The sequence below is a fragment of the Asterias rubens genome, chromosome 11 (assembly GCF_902459465.1).
Source record: "Asterias rubens chromosome 11, eAstRub1.3, whole genome shotgun sequence".
NCBI lineage: Eukaryota > Metazoa > Echinodermata > Asteroidea > Forcipulatida > Asteriidae > Asterias > Asterias rubens.
The window spans coordinates 15,633,946-15,655,614 of NC_047072.1; the positions used below are offsets into that span (position 1 = coordinate 15,633,946).

The window sequence follows — 21,669 nt, forward strand, 5'->3', positions numbered from 1 at the left end:
AATTGAACAATATTATCGCCATTATTTTGAATCAACAACAAACTTTACCTGTCATTCTTTTCTGGACGAATGAGGGCGCCGTGTACATCCGGAACTTTTTCGTTGCTTTAGAAAACTCCGCGGTAAACACATGACACAAACAGAACATGACCGTCCGTGAGAGAGTCGGAAAGAGAAAGTGCAGTGTACGTCAACTCATTCTATTCCAATAAAGCGCTGGTAAATACTCTAGTATCTTAATATTGAAAGTGTCAGGTTTATTGGATTATGTTTTGATGTTTAGTTTTTAAATTGTCCAATGTCCTGATGTTAATTAAAAACGCCTGGTTTTGACGTTTTCTTGAATCTTCTTCTTGTGTTGTGTTTCGTGCAAGCCTCACTCGACATTATTGTGTGTGGCAGCTAGGGGGGCTTTCCCGTGGTGGTGGTGAGAAATTCCACTCACTGTCGTGATTAAGGTTATTTTTTATGTGTTTCTTATATTCTATTCTATGACTTTCCATCAGCTTTTACTGAGCAAGCCGTCGGCAGGAGGGTTACGTTATCGCAACTATTATTAGTTTTACTGAGTAAAGTATGTTAATGTTATGTAAATATTTTTATGTTAACAGATATTATTATTTTGTTCTAAAAATGTTTTAAATTCTAATAATTCACTGTAATTCAATTACTAATTGACTTTCCAAATACAATTTACAAAACATGGTTTTTGTTTAAATTTAAACTAAGATTAAGAAGTAAGAATAAGATCTCAATTTAGTTGACATGGGATAGGTGATTCAACTGCTGCTTGGATTAAGGCATGGCTGTCTGACAGACAACAGAGGGTGGTGGTGAACGGGGCCCAATCGGAGTGGTCAGGAGTTAAAAGCGGTGTCCCCCAAGGTTCTGTTCTTGGCCCGTTGTTGTTCATCATCTACATCAACGACATTGACGAGGATATCTTGAGATCGGTCCTGAAGTTTGCTGACGACACCAAGGTCTTCAGAAAAGTGAAAACCCCAGCAGATGCTCGCGCTCTTCAGGACGACCTCGATCGCCTTTACCGGTGGTCTGATGACTGGCAAATGTTATTTAATATTGACAAATGCAAGTGCCTCCACTTCGGGCATAGTAACATCAAGCACAACTACTCCATTGGTGACAGTATAATTCAGACAGTAAGTGAAGAAAGAGATCTTGGAGTAATCATCCATCAGTCACTAAATGCAAGTACCCACTGTGCGAAGGCAGTCAAAAGCGCATACAGAGCCCTGGGGCTAATCAACAGAACCATTACGAACAAAGACAAAACAACAATCATCAGACTGTACAAAGAACTGGTTAGACCACACACCTAGATTACTGTGTTCAGGCGTGGAGGCCTCATCTTCAAAGGGACATTGACCTAATAACAAGAGTGCAAAAGAGAGCATTGCGAATGATTGGAGGTCTATCTCACCTAGACTACGTTCACAGACTCAGGGAAGTGAAATTGACCACCCTGGAGTGCAGGAGGCTGCGAGGAGATCTTATCGAGACCTTTAAGATACTCAGGGGCCTTGAGGGCTTGAACCCTGAACACTTCTTTGATTTGTCAACCGTGCAGCACAGGGGTCACCAACTTAAACTGTACAAATCAAGATCCAACCTCAACCTCAGGAAGTTCTGGTTTACCCAGAGAGTGGTCAACTACTGGAACATTCTTCCTCGAAAAGCAATTGAAGCTTCAAGTGTGAACATTTTCAAGGGACATGTGGATAAATTCCTAAAGAACGTCGGGGGGCTCTACATAAGCTTATCTAAGCTGTCTGCCCCAGTAACCAGAACCACCGTCTCCTCCCCAGTTGTGTGATGGCGTCGGTGGATTCAAGTAAGTTCAAGTAAGTTCAAGTAAGTAGTTTTATTAAAAGATCGTCCTTAGTTAGGCCTGTTAACCTCAACATGCTGTTTTTGTGGTCAATGTATTTTCCTATTTAACTGTCCACAGAGTCAGTGGAGCATGTACACATGTCATATGCATTGAATTAATTAAAGGCAGTGTGCACCCTGTAATTACTCAAAATAATTGTTAACATAAAAACTTACTTGGTAACAAGCAATGGAGAGCTGTTGATATGATAGTATAAAACATTGTGAGAAACGACTCCCTCTGAAGTAACCTAGTTTTCAAGAAAGAAGTAATGTTACACAAATTTGATTTGGAGACCTCCAGAATTAGATTTTTTAGACAACTTCGTGTGAAAAGGTTGTTTTTTTCTTCCATTATTATCTCGCAACTTTGTCGACCAATTGAGTTCAAATTTTGACAGTTTGTTATTTTGTGCATATGTTGAGATACACCAAGTGAGAACACTGGTCTTTGACAATAATACAAAGGTGTCTAGTGTCTTTAATTTGAGGGTTGAGACCTTTTTTAATTAACCACCATTTGACTCGTGAGAAAAAATCTTATTTAATTATGACTGGAAATTATTGCTACTGCAAGATTATATGAGTATTTTTCTCTTGTCGTGGGATAGTCGGTTCCTCGGCTGGGTAGATAATAAAATAAAATAAAATCATTGAGAATAATTAGTACATTTTTCTTGGTGTGTGTTTGTTTTTATTACAGTTTTGTTTAAAAGTTTTAGATTGGTCAACTCAAAAAGTCTGACATTTTCTCACTGCAAGTGAAACCTTTACTTATATTAACTTTTTGTTATGATTTCTGTATTTGTTTCTCTTCTTTGTTTCTCTTCTTTTTAAGCCTAGAATGTTAGTAATAAAAAGTTTATTGTCATGCTGTAAAATTAACTTATTAAGGTAAAGTAAAGTAACTGGAAATGGAACCTAAACTTTGTTACATGGCATGATCAGGGATGGTCTGAATTCGAAGTATTAGCAATATTACCAAAGAAACCTCAACTTTGTTATAATATGGCATGATCAGGGATGGTCTGAATTCGAAGTATTAGCAATATTGCCAAAGAAACCTCAACTTTGTTATAATATGGCATGATCAGGGATGGTCTGTAGCGATATTACCAAAGAAACCTCAACTTTGTTATAATATGGCATGATCAGGGATGGTCTGTTAGCAATATTACCAAAGAAACCTCAACTTTGTTATAATATGGCATGATCAGGGATGGTCTGTTAGCAATATTACCAAAGAAACCTCAGTCTCTCTGTAATTTCTCTGCAGGAATACCAGATGCACACTGGATGCTTTATGTGCTGTGCTTGGTAAACAGCAGCCATAATGTCTGAGGGTCTACTATCACTACAGAATCACTGTGATCAACTTGACTCAGACAAAGTTACAGAAAGAAAGGTATGACCATTAAGACGCTCTGATCTACAGACTATGTGTTGAAATGTGGCAAAACAAATGTATGCACCAAGATTTCGGAGTATTCAAACATCGCCTGCCTTAATTGTATGAGTTGTTCTTATATGGTCTGCTATGAAATTGACTTTAGGAGCCTTTGGCCTACAGAGCACTGTCGCATTGGGCCTACGGAGCACTAGCGCCTACATGTAGGTGCCACTGGAAACTGGTGTCTAAGGAGCCTTTGAAACACTGGTGGGCTTACGGAGCACTGATGCATTGGGCCTACGGAGCACTAGCGCCTACATGTAGGTGCCACTGGAAACTGGTGTCTAAGGAGCCTTTGAAACACTGGTGGGCTTACGGAGCACTGCTGCATTGGGCCTACGGAGCACTGTGGTGGGCTTACGGAGCACTGGTGCATTGGGCCTACGGAGCACTGGTGCCTAGGGGCCCACTGGATACTTGGGTCCTAGAAACACTGGCACAAGGCCTAAAACTTCCCCTGGTCATTGCCTTTTTGCCCTTGAAATGCTCCAGTAGAAATTTACAATTTCCTCATAGGGTGCCCTTTACCAAGGAAGAAAAACAAAGCATACAGGCATGACAAGGTCAATTTATATACAACCTGTTTTTTTTATATGTAATATTTTTGATATACTCTAGAAACACATTGAGTCATTCAAGAGAGAGCTGAATCGAACTGTGATCGTTCAACAATTAGATCATAACAGCAACAATGGACGAGGCTTAACATGGAATGCTGTCTTCAATTCTTTAATCTCATACATGCTGAAAGAAATAGATCATCTCAAGAAGCAGAAAGGAGGTATGGATGAAAGCACGAATGGTCTGCTGCCATCTAGTGGTGGATGAACTCATTTGATGATTACTTGTATACTCAAAAACAATGAAGTGATGTTATAACTCTGTCAGGCTCTAGCTGTATTATTGGTTTTTACTCTTACAACCAATAAGTAAAAAGCACTGTATACTCGGTACTTTCCCGAGTCCTGCCAACAAAATCCATAGGCGTGTAATACTTAGATGGGGTTCGAGCCCAGAACCTTGCTTTTCTTGTGAGATTGCCCGATAGCTAGAGGCAGTCTTAATCTTATATTTTAGCAGTGGGTACAGAGCCAGGTTGGTTAGGACACGGGTCAACGCTGTTTTGAAGTAGCGTTCAAAGTTCAGTCAAATAATTTTGATTTGTTAAACAGTAGTTTTGGTGTCTAGCAATTATGTGTGCTTTGCGATTCCAAGTAATAAAGCACAAGGGGAAACTGACTGAATATTTTAGGGTTGAACAAAGAAAGATTTGCTAGAGCAGGAATTGAATCTGTGACCTCCAGATTAATGCAGTCTACCAACTGCTGCGCTCTACCAAGTAAGACTGTTGGCGGTCTCACTATTTTGTAAATATCTTTGTTTGTACATGTAGGTGCCAGACGGTTTTGGCATTCCATGACTTTAGCCCATGATTGTTGACAAACTATTACTGTGAAAAACACTCATTTTGTATATTTCTTTTCAAGAATCCAGCACAAGTTTGAGCAGCAAGGACCGTAAGAAGCAAACAGTTGGGGAGGTCTTCAAGTGGTTTGTCCGCAAAGCTAATCAAAGTAAGCAGCTATAAATAGTTTTATTCAGGCCAAATACTTGTTTATATAACGTGTATGCTGCAGCCAGAGATGTGGTTGTTATCTGCTGTCACCTCACTTAACGTTCTCCTGAACATACTGTGACATTTTTTTGCTGTTTTCTCTGCAAGAAGACACTGTACTCAGCTGACACTTTCACATGTGACTTTGATTGAATCTCTCTTTATTGTTTTGCCTATAAATCAGCATTACATTGAAAAAAACATTCTGTTACCCTACCTGTAAGAGCAGTATGCTTTCTGTCGATATTCCCGAGTGTTGTCATTTATTGTGGTTATTATTTATGATTTATTTCAGGAGGTGAGAAGCTGAACTGCTCTGATCTCCTGCATCATGTTCTAACCCTAATGAAAGATGACTTCTCAGGTATTGCCTTTGGTGAAGTATGTTGCAGCGTCATATTGAAGGATATACTAAGAAGTCGGAAATACTTTTGTCAGATTTCTTCAAGTAATTGGCAAGGTACGGATTAGGGCCCAATTTGAATAGAGCTGTTTAAGGAAACAATAGTGCTTACCAATTCAAGAAGCAGGACACCAGGTTCAGAAGGTATTTTTGACATTGTAACTTGGCTGGTAACCTTAATATAGGAAGCGAAATGTGTTTATGCTTAGCTACTTGTTGGACTTAAGCAGCTCTATGAAATTGGGCTCATGGTTAACAATCAGTAAAAATCAGATTATTGTTTATCAAGACTTTACCTCCTTACCTAATAATAGTAATAATAAAGACATTTGTAAAGTGCCTAATGCAAAAGCCTCTAAGCACATAACGAGTACAATAAAATGTACAATAAGTGAAAAATATATTACAAATAAGCAGATTACAAATAAGCAGCTTCAAACAAATGAGTTTTTAACAGAGACTTAAACAGTGTAAATAACTAGACTGGCGAATATGTACAAGAAGACTATTTGCTGCATCTTTGATAAGTACTCGGTGTAAGAGCGCTCTTATAATGTTATACTTAATATTAATAATGTGTTTTATTATTGGTGGTTGATTTCAGAGTTATTGAAGTACTTTTGTAAGGCACTCCGTGATCCTGTGCAGAGAACGAGTCATGATGTACTCTCTCGTATTGTCAGATTAATCTTAGCAGGAGCTCTCAAACAAAGTAATGTCTCTACATCATTCATCTTGACCTTCTTCAACTCAATCATTAACAAGTTCAGGTAAGATGAAACTAAGGCTGCTATATATACTTCAAGATGCTGTTTCAAAGGGACTTCCTTTTTGATGGACGTCAACAAAATTTGATCATAAACCAGAGGTTGATCATAGCAGTCACTAGTCTTGGCCCAAGACGTCAGTGATTGATAGTGGGTCATGCTGTTAGAGGGCGAGCTATAACGATTTACAAGCTGAGTGCAGTACACTATCAACTATCGATTACTGACGTCTTGGGCCAAGACTAAACAGTCATCTGCTCATCAGATGCGAGTGTCAAAACACTTCCGTTTGTATTTTCCCGGGGCCAGTCAAAATTCAAATAAATGTGTGAAAAACTGGAACTAAATTGAATTTCTCAAACCATAGCTCCTAGATCCGGAAGCCACAAGTTTAACATGTGGTTGGAAAATGGTCCCTGCTTTTACAAAACACATTTTCTTGCAACATGGTGCTTTGAATTGATGTTTGTTTGTGTGCATGATGTGGTTTTACGATATGGTTCACACATTGTATTATTTGATAATTTAGTGCACCAGCTTGGTGGTAGGTGCTATTAGTAACTAGTGTATTGATGAGAAAACATAAAGGAAAGTGTAAGACGGTGTCCCAGGGAAATCTGTTCAGCTGGCGATTCTGTCCCCCATATGGGAAATTAACATGGGCTGAAGGAGGACGATTCAAAAGAGGACGCTACCACAAGAAGTTTGTATACAGTTCAGTGTAAGGTGGGTCAGAATCTCCTACCACACGGTGCTTGAGGGGCTTGTTAGATTACTCACAGCAAATTTGAAACCACAAATGTTTCATTCTTATTACATATTTGTTATATTTTATTTTAATAAAACCACAAATCGTGGCCCAAGGGCCAAATTGCATGTGACGGTACAGATAAATATATTAAAAATATAACAAAATATTGTTTATTGATTTGATATTTATTGGTGTGTTGTCTTTTAGAACAAGTGAAAGGAGTGCAACGGTAGTGGAGAATATTTTGGGATCACTGAACCTGTTTATTCTGACTTGCGCTAGTGATTTAAGGACACAACTTTGTAAGCTTGGTGAAGACTCTATTGATAACTTACTACATGTATGGAAGAAATACTCCACACCTGCTGTCAAGGTAAGATTTAGAGGGAGCAGGTTAGCTTTGTGGTATCTTTCCCTGCCTTTCACCTCTCTGGAGCCTGGTTCGAATCCCACCTTAGACCAGAGCCTGCCATGTGATTGGGCTTTCAGTCCCTACTTGATGTATCTTGGCTAAGCAGTCAATCACACTGGACTTTAGCTCTGGTGTTTCTGATCAGCAGAGTGTTGGTTCGAATCCCACCTTAGACCAGAGCCTGCCATGTGATTGGGCTTTCAGTCCCTACTTGATGTATCTTGGCCAAGCAGTCAATCACACTGAACTTTAGCTCTGGTGTTTCTGATCAGCAGAGTGTTGATTTGAATCCCACCTTAGACCAGAGCCTGCCATGTGATTGGGCTTTCAGTCCCTACTTGATGTATGTTGGCCGAGCAGTCAATCACACTGGACTTTAGCTCTGGTGTTTCTGATCAGCAGAGTGTTGGTTTGAATCCCACCTTAGACCAGAGCCTGCCATGTGATTGGGCTTTCAGTCCCTACTTGATGTATCTTAGCCGAGCAGTCAATCACACTGGACTTTAGCTCTGGTGTTTCTGATCAGCAGAGTGTTGGTTTGAATCCCACCTTAGACCAGAGCCTGCCATGTGATTGGGCTTTCAGTCCCTACTTGATGTATGTTGGCCGAGCAGTCAATCACACTGAACTTTAGCTCTGGTGTTTCTGATCAGCAGAGTGTTGATTTGAATCCCACCTTAGACCAGAGCCTGCCATGTGATTGGGCTTTCAGTCCCTACTTGATGTATGTTGGCCAAGCAGTCAATCACACTGGACTTTAGCTCTGGTGTTTCTGATCAGCAGAGTGTTGATTTGAATCCCACCTTAGACCAGAGCCTGCCATGTGATTGGGCTTTCAGTCCCTACTTGATGTATCTTGGCCGAGCAGTCAATCACACTGGACTTTAGCTCTGGTGTTTCTGATCAGCAGAGTGTTGATTTGAATCCCACCTTAGACCAGAGCCTGCCATGTGATTGGGCTTTCAGTCCCTACTTGATGTATCTTGGCCGAGCAGTCAATCACACTGGACTTTAGCTCTGGTGTTTCTGATCAGCAGAGTGTTGGTTCGAATCCCACCTTAGACCAGAGCCTGCCATGTGATTGGGCTTTCAGTCCCTACTTGATGTATGTTGGCCAAGCAGTCAATCACACTGGACTTTAGCTCTGGTGTTTCTGATCAGCAGAGTGTTGGTTTGAATCCCACCTTAGACCAGAGCCTGCCATGTGATTGGGCTTTCAGTCCCTACTTGATGTATCTTGGCCAAGCAGTCAATCACACTGGACTTTAGCTCTGGTGTTTCTGATCAGCAGAGTGTTGGTTTGAATCCCACCTTAGACCAGAGCCTGCCATGTGATTGGGCTTTCAGTCCCTACTTGATGTATGTTGGCCGAGCAGTCAATCACACTGGACTTTAGCTCTGGTGTTTCTGATCAGCAGAGTGTTGGTTTGAATCCCACCTTAGACCAGAGCCTGCCATGTGATTGGGCTTTCAGTCCCTACTTGATGTATCTTGGCCAAGCAGTCAATCACACTGGACTTTAGCTCTGGTGTTGTGTCTGATCAGCAGAGTGTTGGTTCGAATCACACCTTAGACCAGAGCCTGCCATGTGATTGGGCTTTCAGTCCCTACTTGATGTATCTTGGCCGAGCAGTCAATCACACTGGACTTTAGCTCTGGTGTTTCTGATCAGCAGAGTGTTGGTTTGAGTCCCGGCTTGATGCTTGTGTCCTTGAGCAAGGCATTTAACCATTATTGATTTATCCTTCGGATGAGACCTAAAGCTGTAGGTGCTGTGTCTTGTGCGATGTACATAAAAGAACCTACTTATCACTAAGAATAGGGGTTTGCCCTGGTGTTTCAGGCAATGGCTGCTGATTACACTAAAGCACCTTACACTTAAAATGTATTGAATAATTGTGTCTTATATTTCATAAACTTCAAAACCTGTTTGGAAGTAAGTAATGATAAGTGCTTTGAGACACTGAAGATAAAGAACTGTATAAATACTAGCTATGTGGGATTTCACAATCTTGGGTTTTTTCACTCTCCCATCTAGAATTCTGTGAAATAAATCTGTCGATATTGAGTTTGAGTTTTTTTCTGTCGATAAAGTTTGAGCATTATTTAAAGTAATAAATAAGATGGTAAGATAAATTTGTGATGCTTTTGATATTGATGTTATAGGAGGAGGTTGTTGTGTTCTTGAGGATGCAGATGGCGTTACATCATCCTAAGGGAGTTGTTACAGAGGAGCAAGGGGCATATGCTGAAGACTTCACAGTCTGGAGGGTGAGTATGCTAATATTGGTCTTTTATTAATCATGGTCTTCATGGCTGAGTGGTCCAGTGCATTAGACTCAAGGTCTAGCCTTGTCCAAATGTGAGTTTGAGTCTGGTGCCCAATTTTATAAAGCTGCTTTTAAAAGCAGAAAATATTGCTTAACAGTTTTCTGCTAAGCAGAATTGAGTACAGTTAAAATGTGTACATGTGACATGGTAGTTTGCATGGTAACCTTATTCTGGTATGCATAACTTTTTGTTGTGCTGAGCTACTTTTTGTGCTTAAAGACAGTGGACACTATTGGTAATTGTCACAGACCAGTCTTCTCACTTGGTGTATCTCAACATATGAATAATATAACAAATCTGTGAAAGTTTGAGCTCAATGGGTTGTCAAAATTGTGAGATAATAATGAAAGAAAAAAACACCCTTGTCACACGAAGTTGTTTGCGTTTAGATGGTTGATTTCGAGACCTCAAGTTCTAAACTTGAGATCTCGAAATCAAATTTGTGGAAAATTACTTCTTTATCAAAAACTACGTCACTTCAGAGGGAGCTGTTTCTCACAATGTTTTATACTATCAACCTCTCCCCATTACTCGTTACCAAATGAGGTTTTATGCTGGTAATTATTTTAAGTAATTACCAATAGTGTCCACTGCCTTTACGCAAATCTATGAAATTGGGCCCTGTGTCATTATTGATTTATTATTATGATGGGAGAAAAAGCTTTAGGAAACGCTCTGCAAAACCTCTTATGTCTTGTTGTTGTGGTTTTAATTTGACTGACTTTCATGCCTTGTGTGTTCACATTGTATTTCAGGGTCATTTGAAGTATCTGTATGATGAGTTAGTTTACAATGAATGGACTAAAGTCAACACTAGACGGAAACTCAAAGGTGTCATGTGAGTAGAAAATAAACTATAACTGCTTTAATAATTGTATGCATCCACTGTCCATCACCAACTGGATTCCTATAATGAACTGCAGTAAGCAATGATGTCATGATATTATAAGTTATCACACAAGCGCGAGTTGAATACGGAAAAATGCGTGACATAGAACACACAAGACGCATGGTAGTGATATTAGCCATGCAATATAGGTTTTTATCACCACTCCATTCTGCGAATCTGATTGGAGGATTAGCACGTACTTGAAGATAATTGTGATTGCCTAAATGTTAGATCAGAACACTTATCACAGGATTGTTGGAAGAACCAAAGCTTAGAGAAGATCTAAATAGCTGGGTATTGCTCTTAAAGACTGGCTCTAAGGTTAGATTCAGTTTTGTGATGCACTCATATGAAAAAGAAGGGAGTCTTTTTGAAAAATTATGTTTCTCAGATTGAAACAAATAAATTTTATTCCGTAAAAAAATGTCAATTATGTACAGCTTCCAATTTCTTTACTGCAAGTTTATTCTGATCGAAAATTATTTCTAATGTGTCATTATGGAGATTCAGGGTTTATGATGTCTGCTATTGTCTGGTGTTGAGGTGTAACCAATCTGATTTGAATCCTTTCATTGTTTATTGCCAGTGGTCGAGAGATCTTCAAGGAAACTGATGTAGATTTAGCAGCAGACATCTGCCATCAGGTAAAGAACAAACCTAGATTAATAATTTGTTGTTGTGCTTTACCCCTCCATTGATGTGTTTTAGGCACAGTACACTAGCCCCCCCCCCCCCCAGTCCTGTGTGAACAAAAGTCCACAGCTGTATTACTCAGGTAGGATTCGAACTTACAACAATTGCCATTCTAGAGCAGATGTTTTACCAACTAGACCACCGAGCTTGCCCCTTAGCTAGAGACAGTTGTTTTACCAACTAGACCACCGAGCTTGCCCGTTAGCTAGAGACAGTTGTTTTACCAACTAGACCACCGGGCTTGCCCGTTAGCTAGAGACAGTTGTTTTACCAACTAGACCACCGAGCTTGCCCGTTAGCTAGAGACAGTTGTTTTACCAACTAGACCACCGGGCTTGCCCGTTAGCTAGAGACAGTTGTTTTACCAACTAGACCACCGAGCTTGCCCCTTAGCTAGAGACAATTGTTTTACCAACTAGACCACAGAGCTTGCCCGTTAGCTAGAGACAGTTGTTTTACCAACTAGACCACCGAGCTTGCCCGTTAGCTAGAGACAGTTGTTTTACCAACTAGACCACCGAGCTTGCCCGTTAGCTAGGAGAGTTGTTTTACCAACTAGACCACCGAGCTTGCCCGTTAGCTAGAGACAGTTGTTTTACCAACTAGACCACTGAGCTTGCCCGTTAGCTAGAGACAGTTTGAAGAGACAGTTGTCTTACCAACTAGACCACCGAGCTTGCCCCTTAGCTAGAGACAGTTGTTTTACCAACTAGACCACCTAGCTTGCCCGTTAGCTAGAGACAGTTGTTTTACCAACTAGACCACCGAGCTTGCCCGTTAGCTAGAGACAGTTTGAAGAGACAGTTGTCTTACCAACTAGACCACCGAGCTTGCCCCTTAGCTAGAGACAGTTGTTTTACCAACTAGACCACCGAGCTTGCCCGTTAGCTAGAGACAGTTGTTTTACCAACTAGACCACTGAGCTTGCCCGTTAGCTAGAGACAGTTTGAAGAGACAGTTGTCTTACCAACTAGACCACCGAGCTTGCCCCTTAGCTAGAGACAGTTGTTTTACCAACTAGACCACCGAGCTTGCCCGTTAGCTAGAGACAGTTGTTTTACCAACTAGACCACCGAGCGTGCCAGTTAGCTAGAGACAGTTGTTTTACCAACTAGACCACCGAGCTTGCCCCTTAGCTAGAGACAGTTGTTTTACCAACTAGACCACCGAGCTTGCCCGTTAGCTAGAGACAGTTGTTTTACCAACTAGACCACCGAGCTTGCCCGTTAGCTAGAGACAGTTTGAAGAGACAGTTGTCTTACCAACTAGACCACCGAGCTTGCCCGTTAGCTAGAGACAGTTGTTTTACCAACTAGACCACCGAGCTTGCCCGTTAGCTAGAGACAGTTGTTTTACCAACTAGACCACCGAGCTTGCCCCTTAGCTAGAGACAGTTGTTTTACCAACTAGACCACCTAGCTTGCCCGTTAGCTAGAGACAGTTGTTTTACCAACTAGACCACCGAGCTTGCCCGTTAGCTAGAGACAGTTGTTTTACCAACTAGACCACCGAGCTTGCCCCTTAGCTAGAGACAGTTGTTTTACCAACTAGACCACCTAGCTTGCCCGTTAGCTAGAGACAGTTGTTTTACCAACTAGACCACCGAGCTTGCCCGTTAGCTAGAGACAGTTGTTTTACCAACTAGACCACTGAGCTTGCCCGTTAGCTAGAGACAGTTTGAAGAGACAGTTGTCTTACCAACTAGACCACCGAGCTTGCCCCTTAGCTAGAGACAGTTGTTTTACCAACTAGACCACCTAGCTTGCCCGTTAGCTAGAGACAGTTGTTTTACCAACTAGACCACCGAGCGTGCCAGTTAGCTAGAGACAGTTGTTTTACCAACTAGACCACCGAGCTTGCCCCTTAGCTAGAGACAGTTGTTTTACCAACTAGACCACCGAGCTTGCCCGTTAGCTAGAGACAGTTGTTTTACCAACTAGACCACCGAGCTTGCCCGTTAGCTAGAGACAGTTTGAAGAGACAGTTGTCTTACCAACTAGACCACCGAGCTTGCCCGTTAGCTAGAGACAGTTGTTTTACCAACTAGACCACCGAGCTTGCCCGTTAGCTAGAGACAGTTGTTTTACCAACTAGACCACCGAGCTTGCCCCTTAGCTAGAGACAGTTGTTTTACCAACTAGACCACCGAGCTTGCCCGTTAGCTAGAGACAGTTGTCTTACCAACTAGACCACCGAGCTTGCCCCTTAGCTAGAGACAGTTGTTTTACCAACTAGACCACCGAGCTTGCCCCTTAGCTAGAGACAGTTGTTTTACCAACTAGACCACCTAGCTTGCCCGTTAGCTAGAGACAGTTGTTTTACCAACTAGACCACCGAGCGTGCCAGTTAGCTAGAGACAGTTGTTTTACCAACTAGACCACCGAGCTTGCCCCTTAGCTAGAGACAGTTGTTTTACCAACTAGACCACCGAGCTTGCCCGTTAGCTAGAGACAGTTGTTTTACCAACTAGACCACCGAGCTTGCCCGTTAGCTAGAGACAGTTGTTTTACCAACTAGACCACCGAGCTTGCCCGTTAGCTAGAGACAGTTGTTTTACCAACTAGACCACCGAGCTTGCCCGTTAGCTAGAGACAGTTGTTTTACCAACTAGACCACCGAGCTTGCCCGTTAGCTAGAGACAGTTGTTTTACCAACTAGACCACCGAGCTTGCCCGTTAGCTAGAGACAGTTGTTTTACCAACTAGACCACCTAGCTTGCCCGTTAGCTAGAGACAGTTGTTTTACCAACTAGACCACCGAGCGTGCCAGTTAGCTAGAGACAGTTGTTTTACCAACTAGACCACCGAGCGTGCCAGTTAGCTAGAGACAGTTGTTTTACCAACTAGACCACCGAGCTTGCCCGTTAGCTAGAGACAGTTGTTTTACCAACTAGACCACCGAGCTTGCCCCTTAGCTAGAGACAGTTTGAAGAGACAGTTGTTTTACCAACTAGACCACCGAGCGTGCCAGTTAGCTAGAGACAGTTGTTTTACCAACTAGACCACCGAGCTTGCCCCTTAGCTAGAGACAGTTGTTTTACCAACTAGACCACCGAGCTTGCCCCTTAGCTAGAGACAGTTTGAAGAGACAGTTGTTTTACCAACTAGACCACCGAGCTTGCCCCTTAGCTAGAGACAGTTGTTTTACCAACTAGACCACCGAGCTTGCCCGTTAGCTAGAGACAGATGTTTTACCAACTAGACCACCGAGCTTGCCCGTTAGCTAGAGACAGTTGTCTTACCAACTAGACCACCGAGCTTGCCCGTTAGCTAGAGACAGTTGTTTTACCAACTAGACCACCGACCTTGCCCCTTAGCTAGAGACAGTTGTCTTACCAACTAGACCACCGAGCTTGCCCCTTAGCTAGAGACAGTTGTTTTACCAACTAGACCACCGAGCTTGCCCGTTAGCTAGAGACAGTTGTTTTACCAACTAGACCACCGAGCTTGCCCGTTAGCAAGAGACAGTTGTTTTACCAACTAGACCACCGAGCTTGCCCGTTAGCTAGAGACAATTGTTTTACCAACTAGACCACAGAGCTTGCCCGTTAGCTAGAGACAGTTGTTTTACCAACTAGACCACCAGTCTTGCCCGTTAGCTAGAGACAGTTGTTTTACCAACTAGACCACCGAGCTTGCCCGTTAGCTAGAGACAGTTGTTTTACCAACTAGACCACCGAGCTTGCCCGTTAGCTAGAGACAGTTGTTTTACCAACTAGACCACCGGGCTTGCCCGTTAGCTAGAGACAGTTGTTTTACCAACTAGACCACCGAGCTTGCCCGTTAGCTAGAGACAGTTGTCTTACCAACTAGACCACCGAGCTTGCCCATTAGCTAGAGACAATTGTTTTACCAACTAGACCACCGAGCTTGCCCATTAGCTAGAGACAGTTTGAATCCTATATATTAGAGGAGGGTACCTAAATTTGCATCGGGATGAAGTGTTTTGTTTGTTAGATGATAGTTTTGCAAATTGAAATTCTGCCAAACAAATTGAAAGGCGTCTGCTACAGGCTATATAAAATTTCTTCTGGTATTGATTAATTTACAGTGTATTTCTATTTGCTAATCAGATCCTATGCCGGAGTGACTCAACAGCAGATGATAAAACTCCAGGCATCAATCCTGACTTGAACCAATCATCAAATAGCTCTCGTTATATCAGCCAGGGCGGTAGTGCAGCTAAACGACGTAAGGTTGACTCCTCAGGATGTAGTTGGGAGATTCTACTAGACATGATCTCTATCCAGACCTCAAATCTTATCCCATGGTGAGTTCCATTGCTAATAGTCCTGTGGTTTGAGCGATTCTGTGTTAGAGACTACGCATAGCGTACTGTCATAAGACGCATCAAGAATGTAGTTGGGAGATTCTACTAGACATGATCTCTATCCAGACCTCAAATCTTATCCCATGGTGAGTTCCATTGCTAATAGTCCTGTGGTTTGAGCCATTCTGTGTTAGAGACTACGCATAGCGTACTGTCATAAGACGCATCAAGAATGTAGTTGGGAGATTCTACTAGACATGATCTCTATCCAGACCTCAAATCTTATCCAATGGTGAGTTCCATTGCTAATAGTCCTGTGGTTTGAGCCATTCTGTGTTAGAGACTACGCATAGCGTACTGTCAAAAGACGCATCAAGAATGTAGTTGGGAGATTCTACTAGACATGATCTCTATCCAGACCTCAAATCTTATCCCATGGTGAGTTCCATTGCTAATAGTCCTGTGGTTTGAGCCATTCTGTGTTAGAGACTACGCATAGCGTACTGTCATAAGACGCATCAAGAATGTAGTTGGGAGATTCTACTAGACATGATCTCTATCCAGACCTCAAATCTTATCCAATGGTGAGTTCCATTGCTAATAGTCCTGTGGTTTGAGCCATTCTGTGTTAGAGACTACGCATAGCGTACTGTCATAAGACGCATCAAGAATGTAGTTGGGAGATTCTACTAGACATGATCTCTATCCAGACCTCAAATCTTATCCCATGGTGAGTTCCATTGCTAATAGTCCTGTGGTTTGAGCCATTCTGTGTTAGTGACTACGCATAGCGTACTGTCAAAAGACGCATCAAGAATGAAGTTGGGAGATTCTACTAGACATGATCTCTATCCAGACCTCAAACCTTATCCCATGGTGAGTTCCATTGCTAATAGTCCTGTGGTTTGAGCCATTCTGTGTTAGAGACTACGCATAGCGTACTGTCAAAAGACGCATCAAGAATGTAGTTGGGAGATTCTACTAGACATGATCTCTATCCAGACCTCAAATCTTATCCCATGGTGAGTTCCATTGCTAATAGTCCTGTGGTTTGAGCCATTCTGTGTTAGAGACTACGCATAGCGTACTGTCATAAGACGCATCAAGAATGTAGTTGGGAGATTCTACTAGACATGATCTCTATCCAGACCTCAAATCTTATCCCATGGTGAGTTCCATTGCTAATAGTCCTGTGGTTTGAGCCATTCTGTGTTAGAGACTACGCATAGCGTACTGTCATAAGACGCATCAAGAATGTAGTTGGGAGATTCTACTAGACATGATCTCTATCCAGACCTCAAATCTTATCCTATGGTGAGTTCCATTGCTAATAGTCCTGTGGTTTGAGCCATTCTGTGTTAGAGACTACGCATAGCGTACTGTCATAAGACGCATCAAGTCTCGGAGAAACTGACACTATCTCATTCATTTTCGTCCCTGTGATCAACTAACTGTATGCAGTTTAGGGTGACCATATCAAAACATGATTAATTTGGAATGTATTGCTTCAAAATACGTGTATTTTGACTAAGTCCCTGCGAAGGGCCTGTCAGGAATTTAATGTTTTTAACAAGCGTGTGCGCAAAGCAGTAACTTTTGGTTAGCCAATCAGCATTTATTTTCAGTGCTTTCCTTCCAGGTGTTAGTGACAGGAGGTATCTTGATATGTCATGCTGCCCATGGTAGAGAGAGTTCTGTACTTCTGTAGTTCTGCACATACTGTAACATCCACAAAACCTCCCAAAAGTACTTCTTCTTATGTTTCTTCTTGCAAGATGATTTAGAATGATTTTATTGAATCGTCCCTCAGGTTGCAACTAATCCAGTTAGTACTACACAAGTATCCAAACAGTCTTCCACTGGACCAACTACTGCCGTTAATATCAAAGCTTCATCAAGTACAGACTGAAAGCAAAAGGTGTGTGTAGATCAAGGTTACTCCATTGCTGCTCTAGTTAATCTTTCTTTGTTTAATTCCAAATGAAAAAAATAGTTAATGGCCTGACGTTTCGACCCTAGCAGAGTCTTTCTCGAAGGCTAAATTCCAAATGAATTACAACTTGAGTGTTCACTTGTGACTTAGCAGGTCATTGTACTAAACAGTCTTGATTTGCTGTGCCATTTTAGGAAACAAATATTAATTGGGTTCAGTTTGAAATTCAAATCAAAATATATTTTGGCCGTAAATAATAATTCTGTATTTACCAGCCTGTTATAACTGATGTTTAAATTCAACAATTAATCATCAAATTGGGCAAATCTTTTTCCAGAGCCGAAGTACAAACATGGTTGTTAAAGACACTACAAGCGTTGGCTGTTTGTCAATTTAAACTGAGCAATCTACCCACTGGATTAGTAACAGCATTGCAAACAGAGTGGAACAAGATCTGGTCCTGTGCCATTAGGTGAGTCAAAGATTGAGAAACATTACACATTTTGTCACTGTGTTTTAAAAACAGGTCCTGCTGTTCCATGATTTGGGTAAATCCTGTTTTAAGTTGAACTATTCAGTCTTCCTACTTAAGTCTGTTCTCCAAATTTGTTTGCCCTTTGAAATATTTAAAAATTGTTGTTATTAATGCGATCAGAAAAGTCTACTTTAGCCTACACCATGTGTACATGTAGGTCAGCCCTTGTACTTGACAACATATTTTTCCAGGGAACAAATTGCCAGACTACTTTTCAAACTGCTGTCCATAGACTGCTGACTGTTTTTACGAAACCCCAAATAAAGCTGACATTTTTACAACTATAAATATCAGTAGCTTTGTAGGCATGAGCCAAAATAGCAATACCGGGAATGATCATGGCTCATGACATCAGGTGAATTAGCCCAGTATATTCTAAAACAATCTGCAGTCTTTAAAAGATGTTGTGCTTCAATTAATTACAGAACGATCAGCTTGCATTCAGCCGAGTGTGATGGATTTGACCTTTTGACCTCTATGTTGCATTATGGGATAGTCAACCCAGACAAGGAACACTGGCGCCTCTTCATGGCAGACTCTACTCAACCAACAAGGTAAATTTATTCATTTATATAGTGCAAATTCCAATAAGGTTTTCAATAAGATTCAAATGTGCTGATAATAAAAAATACAAAAAAATACACTATAAGAATACCCATTTGCGCTAATACACACATTAAACTTCCTCCCTCAACATGCCCCGTCTAACTTTGTCTCCATCAACTATGCAGATTTCTCTGCTGAAATCATCTGGAAGTGCAACACCACTGCATTGCCATCAATCGTTCTTGGAAAGTTTAAGAGGGAAAATACATTTGTTTTGAAGAAGATTTTCATTTGAGTTTTCAATAAACATGTATTACAGCTGTAACATTGAATCAAATGATTGAATCAAATGCAGTGGGCATGCCTCAATGAGAAACGCTAAAAACTATTTGTGTTGTTATTTGTGTTTATTGTTATTATTAAATGTAACACAGTAGCATAAGCTACACATATATTCCACTGAAAAACTCATAGTCCAAATTGTTGAAGACTTAACTATTGCATATAACTTAACTATGCATTGAAATGATTTTTATTTACAGGAGCTCTGTTCAATTTTTGGCAATGTATCTGAGCCATCATTCTCTACCAGAGAACTACACCTGTAAACCTGGTGGGATCCTAGTCTCTGAATCAGCCGCTGTTAAAGGAATCTATCCATTAAGACACCAGCTGCTCAATTGGCTTCTACCAATAGAGGAACAAGATGAGCCTGGAGAGAGACTAATTATGACGCTCCTTAAAAGGTATGAACACCTGCAATGTGGTGGCCTAACGGTCTAGTACACCAAACTCAAGTTCTGGGCGAATTGCACCAAGTGGTCTCAAACCAATCTATGTGCTATAGTGGGCTAACTTGAGATGCGCTTAGGCAGTCTTTAATCATAGACCGATTGCAATACCACATTCTATACTTAAAGAGCCAGTCTTAAATCATTAGACTGTGTTGAGCTGGCTGTAATTGTTTTTTGTTTTGTTTTAAAACGAGGGGCTACATGATGTTGAAGATGATGATTTGCAAAGAGCCTTACTACCAAGGCAAAGACTTGTACCACCAAGGCAATAAGGAACTTTTGTTCCAAAGTCTCCCATTGCCTCTGTTGCATCTGTGAAGTGTCAAGCCTGACTTAAAGGAATGTGTCATTTTTCTAATTCCAAATGTTTACCATCCCCCTAACTTCCCTTTAACCTACCAAGATAATGACAACCTGTTGATCTCATTTTATTTATTAACAGCCTACCAACCACCCTGGTAGCCAAGGTTTTGGGTAAACTGACCCAACGTACTACCCAGTGTAGACCTCAAGACACAACCCACAACAATCCTCCAGATCCCACAAGAAGCAAGACAGAACAAACACTGCAAGATGTAGAGACACTGTATCTCCAGTCCTCCTTTAATAAACTAGTCTGGCAAGTTACTGAGGATAGATGTCTGAGTGAGAGTGATGTTAAAGGAGGTTCTGCTAGCGTGGTACTCTCAGTCAAACAGAGTTTAATGAAGACTCTTGAGATTATCGGAATTCAAGTTCTAGACTTCTCAAGCAATGAGGTTATTATATTCATTTTGGTTTTGCCCATATACACTCTGATGTGTGTTAGCACCGATACTCAGTACTTTCCCAAGCTCTGTCAACAAAATCACATGCTTATCACTCGGGTGGGATTCGAACCCACGAACTTTGCAATTTTAGAGCAGAGGTTATTATATAAACTTAGAACTCATCCAAACTGAAGTGTACTCGGCATCTAAGATGGACACGTACTTTTTTGCCATCCCAATTAACTTTCATCATTGGTACTTCGCACCCTGCACTGGTTACCATGTCAATGAGCCCATAGTTTTCAAGGTTTCATTCCTCATTAATAAATACATTCGTGAGTTGGAACCAGCGTCTTTTCTGGAAATTAACCAACCACCATGCTTTATAGTTGAAAGTAACTGCTTAAATATGACTAGAGACAGTTGCTATGTCATATGGTTCAGGGCAAGCTTTTATTTAGAAACCTCTAGATGAGCAAAACCTGGTACACATTCATTTTAGAGGCACTCCAACTTTAACGAGAGGTAAAAGACTTGTCATTTTTTCACAACTTTCATGAGGACTCTACCTATTGGAAAATGGGTGCATCACAAAACATGATTTTACATTGGAGCCTTATATTTTGATGCTGTTTCATTTACAGGTGTCTTGTTTTGAGGCTTTGATCCACTATGCCAGCTTTCTATGCAAGACTCTATCATGGCTAATTCAACTTGGTGTTCTATCAAATCTAGAGATTGCTCAATCAAAAGTCACTGACAGCTTAAAGGTACACACTTATTACTTTGAATAATAGACCCTCGACTAGAGGTCATAAGAAGGTTACTCATTGCCCCATCCTGTGCGTTGGCATACAAAGATGTGGGTTTCCGTTTTCATCATTGGTTTATCTTTAAGATGGCAGCGTGATGACATCAATGCAAAAGGTATACAACAATAACAGTAACTTTTTATTTATGCCAATTAATTCTAAATTGATTTTCATGGTGCAGAGAGATAAAGTCAAATAATCATATCATAATGAAAAGGAACCTTATAACAACAGGTGGTAGATAAAAATGTATTATTAAAGCAATGACAAATAGATTAACAAACAAAATCAATACTCTTGAAGCTACAGAATGCTGTCTTGAAAAGGTGAGTATTCAGAGAAATATGAAAGTGTGGATATTACAAATATTGAATATCTTGAAGAACATCATTCTAAAGAGAACATCTAGGACACTAATGTAATAATATGTTCTTGTAAAATGCACCCTAGTTATTATTGTTATTATTGCTCAATAAACTGCTGTTCCTCACTTACTTTTTCTATTCATGTGATTTTATTGCTGATAGACTTTACTAAAGAGAGTCTCTGTTGCCCTTCGTACTCTCTGGCATAAGAACGAGTCCGATAACAAGGTTCGAATCCAGTCTCTGGAATCTCTGATTATGACTTTGGATGATATGTTAACCTGGGACCATTCATCTAGCGGTCAGATGGTTCAAGACTCTGCTCAATGGCTAGCTGATACTTGTAGACGTAGCACACCAAGGGAGCTCATTGATTTACTCTTTGAAATCATACGCAAGAAGGTAGTTTTATTCTCTTTTTACTAATCAGGTGATGTTTGCGGTACCACAATGTGTAAATATTTT

The 21,669-nt window shown here is 40.9% G+C and overlaps 2 protein-coding genes across 2 annotated transcripts in view; both read left to right on the top strand.

Moving 5' to 3' along the window:
* The first annotated feature begins 152 nt into the window (after positions 1-152).
* Positions 153-15,474, top strand: LOC117296750 (serine-protein kinase ATM-like). Its single transcript, XM_033779793.1, has 11 exons — positions 153-219; positions 3,167-3,295; positions 3,959-4,121; positions 4,828-4,914; positions 5,251-5,415; positions 5,963-6,128; positions 7,084-7,249; positions 9,455-9,559; positions 10,375-10,457; positions 11,095-11,152; positions 15,274-15,474. Exons 2-11 carry the CDS (start codon positions 3,224-3,226, stop codon positions 15,472-15,474), a joined length of 1,266 nt encoding a protein of 421 aa, XP_033635684.1. The 5' UTR covers positions 153-219; positions 3,167-3,223.
* Positions 15,475-16,727: 1,253 nt separating this feature from the next.
* The window catches only part of LOC117296527 (serine-protein kinase ATM-like), a 65,920-nt gene continuing 60,978 nt past the window's right edge, over positions 16,728-21,669 (top strand). Inside the window, exons 1-8 of the mRNA XM_033779498.1 lie at positions 16,728-16,784; positions 17,281-17,388; positions 17,741-17,875; positions 18,364-18,492; positions 19,027-19,230; positions 19,721-20,036; positions 20,672-20,797; positions 21,367-21,606. Coding sequence (XP_033635389.1) covers positions 16,750-16,784; positions 17,281-17,388; positions 17,741-17,875; positions 18,364-18,492; positions 19,027-19,230; positions 19,721-20,036; positions 20,672-20,797; positions 21,367-21,606 — 1,293 coding nt within the window. The 5' untranslated portion in view covers positions 16,728-16,749. The remainder of the gene's footprint in view (positions 16,785-17,280; positions 17,389-17,740; positions 17,876-18,363; positions 18,493-19,026; positions 19,231-19,720; positions 20,037-20,671; positions 20,798-21,366; positions 21,607-21,669) is intronic.

Excerpts from the sequence above, each read along its gene's own strand:
- LOC117296750 (XM_033779793.1), top strand. The coding sequence starts at position 3,224 with ATGTCTGAGGGTCTACTATCACTACAGAATCACTGTGATCAACTTGAC. Across the intron at positions 4,915-5,250 it reads TGTCCGCAAAGCTAATCAAA|GAGGTGAGAAGCTGAACTGC; the intron begins GTAAGCAGCTAT and ends GATTTATTTCAG. Across the intron at positions 11,153-15,273 it reads CAGCAGACATCTGCCATCAG|ATCCTATGCCGGAGTGACTC; the intron begins GTAAAGAACAAA and ends TTTGCTAATCAG.